Genomic DNA, 5,000 nt, shown 5'->3' with positions numbered 1-5,000 from the left:
ATCTAAATGTATACATGCAAACCTCAATATTGACATTTCCCTAAAAGACTACAAATCCCAGACTGCAGCGGACAGGTGGACTACCTGCTGGCTCCGGCTCCTCGTCGGCCTCTGATGACTCCGACGGGGCCACGGCCGCTGCTGCCGCCGAGGACAGCTCCTCCTCACACACTCCGTTCTGATGCGTGTGTGTGCGCTGGAAGTAACCGCTTTGAAGCACCCGATCCACAGTCTCCTTCAGGGCTTTATCTGAAGCACACGCACACTCAGGAATTCACACAAGGCGTAAGGATAGACATCGAAGACATTGACGCAAGAATGTACTTTTTTTGAAGATACATTTTCCACCTCAAACTGATTTTCCGGGATGTTTTTGACATCAAATAATCACATCATTCAATGGATTTAACTAAATCAGTTGTCAAGTACAAAAAATACAATTAAGAGTACTTATGGCCCAATAACTGGAGGAGCATTTAAGTTTTACAATGCGCACTAGTGTTGTCACGATACCGAAATTATGACTTCGATACGATACCTGCCATAAATATCACGATGCTCGATACTGAAACGATACTAAGGCGAAATCCTAAGATATCTGGAAAAGAAAGGACTCATACCTCCAAGTGTATTGAGTCATTTGTGTTGAATTCGGTGCACTTTTGTAGTGTGCAGGTCAATTCTGGGTTCTAAACTTCTAAACTTACTACATAATTATTATTTTTTAGTCAGTAAAATAGTAGACCTGTGTGATTAAATCCTTTATTGTTTGTTATAGTTCATTTACATTGTGTTGTGTTTTGGCAATAAAGTAGCTTTAAATAGCCAAACTAGGCTAGATCAAGGTCAGAGTTGAAATTACTGCATGCAAATCACTGAATGCTATGCAGAGGGGCCTACAGCTCGTTATGTCTCGTCAAAATGATTAGCCTACAGCTCGTTATGTCTCGTCAAAATTCAGTGATTCAGGTTCGCTTTATCCCAGAGAACCATACTCGTTTCACTTAGGCTAGACTTAAACAGAAGAGAAGAACTTGGCACTAACCATGTAGTTGTGTTTTCTATAGTTACTGTCGTTCTTTGAACTCTTTAAAAATGTTGGGATGTCTGCGAGGTGTTTAGCCAAGTTCCATGCGTAGCCTACTGCTTTTAAATGACTTTGAAACATATTTTACAAACGGGCCTCTGTGTACCTGATGGCTTGCCTTCACTATTCGCGATGTATCCGAAATAATTCCAGTCCAGATTTTATCTGCCTTTTGTTTTATCCACAAGGCCGACTGGCCGAGGACTGTCGGCAAGAACTATGTTGACGTTACTGCGCACTCACTCACTCACTCAGAGCTGCCTGCCTGACACGCCCACTTGCCTATATGCGTGCAAGGTGCAGAGAGCAGCAGTTCACACAGACACAGAACGTTATTATTTTAATAAAGTATCGATTCTAAAAACGTCGGAAATCGTATCGTTTTTTGCGTGAATGCATCGTGATACCTTTTTAGTATCGATACACCGTGCAACACTAATGCGCACACACACACACACACACACACACAGCAGGCTTCCTGTTACACACACAAGTGCTTCCATTCAAGAGGTCCAGCAACACCATCAAATTGCCCTCTAAAAGCTTCTAGTCTCTTTCTCTCTCTCGCTGGCCTCCAACCCTCAGCCTTGCTGGCAAAAATCATTGTGAGGATCTGAACAACTGGAGCCAGCTAGCAGAGCTTATTAAAGGGGTGGTTCAGGATTTTGGACATAAGACCTCATTTCCAAGTAAGCAGATGTGATTGCTTATTGTTAAGCGACCTTGGGTACCATGAAAGGCGCTATATAAGTCCAAGTTATTATTATTATTATTATTGATATTTATCAGTGGAGACCGTTTTCAACACGTTTCATCCAGTCCTTCTAATTGCAGAGTTCGCAGGTGCTAGGCTAGCGCAAGTCAACGGTATGTGCTAGCCTGCCACTAAAGACAGTCTTACCCACTCCAAAGTACACCCGAGGCAAATTCCAGACAATCGATGTAAATGTCTGTGTTGATAGAATAGTGTGAGAAATACAACTACCCTCGCATCGCGTTGCAATAGTTATACTTTGGTCCCTGAAGTTGGTAGTAGTCATTTTGCATCTCAGCGGCGGACTGATATTACCAAGGCTATTACTAGGTATCCCCATTGGAGTGCGCTTTACTGTTTACTTTTCGGCGCAGTACTACTAACCGGAGCAAGTATAATTCCGCCGCTGCTAAGAAACTAGTCCCTCAAAATGTAATGCGATCGTTGAAATGCAAGGATAGAATAACGTTAGAAATAACACTATCAAAACAGACATTTACATCGATAGTCTGGCGTTATAATTTATTTGCCTCGGGTGTACTTTGGAGTGGGTAAGACTGTTTTTAGTGGCAGGCTAGCACATACCGTTGACTTGCGCTAGCCTAGCACCTGCGAACTCTGCAATTAGAAGGACTGGATATAACGTGTTGAAAACGGTCTCCACTGATAAATATCACACTTGCTTACTTGGAAATGAGGTCCTATGTCCAAAATCCTGAACCACCCCTTTAACAACATGACCTCATACAGCACCACAGTGCACACACACACTACACACACACACAGCTCAAGAGTGTGGGAGAGAGCTACAGAAGTGTGTGTGGTCACAGTGAGTCAGTGACCAGTGTGTGTGTGTGTGTGTGTGTGTGTGTGGTGCAGTGCCACTTACAAGTGGTCCCTACAACAGGCTTGTCTTTGCCCTCCAGCAACTCCCACATGTGCACGGATGCCTCCTCAAACTGCTCCGCCAACCTGCAACACACAACACACAAACACACATAAGATCCATTCATATGCATAGGACAACTATTACTCAGACTAAATCTGCTCAATGTTCCAAAGATGGTGCGTTTAGGCTGACATTAATCTGCCAAATGTGTGTGTGTAGGCCTTTTCACACAGAGATTACGCTAAATTTGCGGGAAGAGGAGACGTCTTTTTGCCGCACGAGGTGAAAATTTGCCGGCCTGCTGATCTGTTCACATGATGCGGCATTTTGGGGAGCCAGGAGGCAGGATCAGCTAGCAAATTTAAATGTGACGTGCAATAGGGGGCGTGTAGAGTGATAGTCGTAGGCCTTATTATGCGTGGGGCTTCAGATGCAGCAGGTGTGTGATTTCCAAAACCATGGCGGGAGAACCGACTGCACTTTGGTTAGCTTGAATTTGTAGTACCCTACAATGGAAGTGAAGTTGCTTTGCTGTTGCTTATTAGATTCTTGCAATCGATGTCTTCAGACAATAAAAAGTAATTTGGAAGGGAAATAGAAGAGAAGACTTGCCCCCTGCGTTGGCCTTGATTTGAAAATCAGAGGTTCACAGGCTACTGTGGCCTTGGTCAGTGGCGCCGCCAGCCGTAATCCTGTACGCACTGTGCATACAAATTTTCAACGCTTTATTCATGAAATCATTAAATATTACAACAATAAAAATAGCTTGTGTAGGCAACTGTCTTAATTGAAACATGCTTCGCGCACAAATGATAGCCTAGGGCAAAGAGAATGGACATCTCAACATAAGGATACATTAGAAGATGATGATTGGTGTAAACTTTGTCACACGACGTGATAAGCAGTTCTGGCGCTTAAAAACGCATCGTTCCATTCAGTCATAAATCATTCAAGCTTAGTGCTCGTCATGAAAAGAAAACAGCAGCTTAATATTTTTCAGGTGTTTAACAATAGGCGCACTGTTAGCAGTTATGCTGGAGGCAGTGAGATTATTTGCATCCTACAGTCACTCTGTTTGGAACATAGCAGTTCGGGTTGATTGGGTAGTGAAGCGATGCATTTAAAGCACATCATGTGAGCCAGAGCCGATATGGCCAGAGCTGCTGCTCTGTAACGGTATTTCTGTCCCACCCAAATTTGCTGAACTACTTGCGAAGTAGCCTATTCATCATACATCACATGTATCACACGAAAGAGCTTTTTCTCAGCTTTTAAACAATGTTAGTGGTTAGTTGTTGTGGTAAACGGTTCGCGAGAAAAGTAACTTTAATTTAATCATATTTTCTGCGCCCATCTCCCTACCCATTCATCTTGGTGGAATACTTCGTGAACTTTCCCTCCACACATGACAAACCATATATCAGAATAAACAGCAGACCTTACCGAACACAAAGGTGTAAAGCATTCCCCTGTACAGTTAGCCATTCCAGAGTAATCCGGTTTTAAATTTGCAGCAATGTCTATATGCATGTCTCCAACTTTGGGGTTCACAATGAGTTTAAATTGTTCTATAGGCCTACATGATTTTATAACAGGCCAAATACAAAATAAATGTTACAAATATCGCCTAGATATCTGTAAGCATTACAATCAGAGGATATACATATAGGGCAGACAGACGCTCATGAGTTCATGCTTTGTTTTATCGCTGGATTTTAGGATAGCCTATTATGGCAACCGATTGCATTCCGAGCTACAGTCAACTCTAGCAGGCATGACATGACTGGAGACTTTGTGAATTTAAAGATTGACATAATGTGCCGTCTCTGCTATTGCTGCTTTTGATCAGTTAGATTTATTTGCAATCTCCTGTGGTGGGCTAGCCTAGAAATCTACACGCGCCCCTAGCGGCAGCAAATGTAATGTAAAATGTAAATGTAAAAAAGGGCTAGTCTAGCAACTCTCCGTTGGCTTGTGAGCTCCAGAAATCGAAACTAAATCAGGCCAATGAAATCGTGTATAGAGTCGTTAGGTGGGCTTAACATAATGATTGATGGCAGAGATGCAACGGTTTGGCTTGAATTCCCTGCTACTTGAAAACAAATAAGATGGATGTTGCTGTTGGCGAACAGTGTGACACGAGTTAAGCTTTTATTAAGTTGGCAAACGTTTGAACTAGCCAACTAGCTCCGCTGGTGGGAAACGCATGGGACTCATAGCGCTGCCGCTGTCCTATTGCGTGCAGAGGGAATTTGAAAGACAACTGATTA

General features: G+C 43.0%; 1 protein-coding gene across 3 annotated transcripts in view; it reads right to left on the bottom strand.

Moving 5' to 3' along the window:
* LOC143132206 (caprin-1-like) overlaps positions 1 to 5,000 on the bottom strand; it is a 20,167-nt gene that overhangs the window by 8,905 nt on the left and 6,262 nt on the right. For all 3 annotated transcript variants that reach the window (XM_076291578.1, XM_076291580.1, XM_076291579.1), the window contains exons 6-7: positions 2,731 to 2,813; positions 85 to 249 (exon numbers count right to left, since the gene is read on the bottom strand). In XM_076291578.1, coding sequence (XP_076147693.1) covers positions 85 to 249; positions 2,731 to 2,813 — 248 coding nt within the window. The remainder of the gene's footprint in view (positions 1 to 84; positions 250 to 2,730; positions 2,814 to 5,000) is intronic.

Source organism: Alosa pseudoharengus, unplaced genomic scaffold (genome assembly GCF_046254945.1).
Source record: "Alosa pseudoharengus isolate Yale_2024_CS ecotype anadromous, Long Island Sound unplaced genomic scaffold, YU_APseudo_1.1 YU_APseudo_1.1_scf_19, whole genome shotgun sequence".
Lineage (NCBI taxonomy): Eukaryota > Metazoa > Chordata > Actinopteri > Clupeiformes > Clupeidae > Alosa > Alosa pseudoharengus.
The sequence above is the reverse complement of the archived record's forward strand: the minus strand, read 5'-3'. Positions and strand labels throughout refer to the sequence as shown.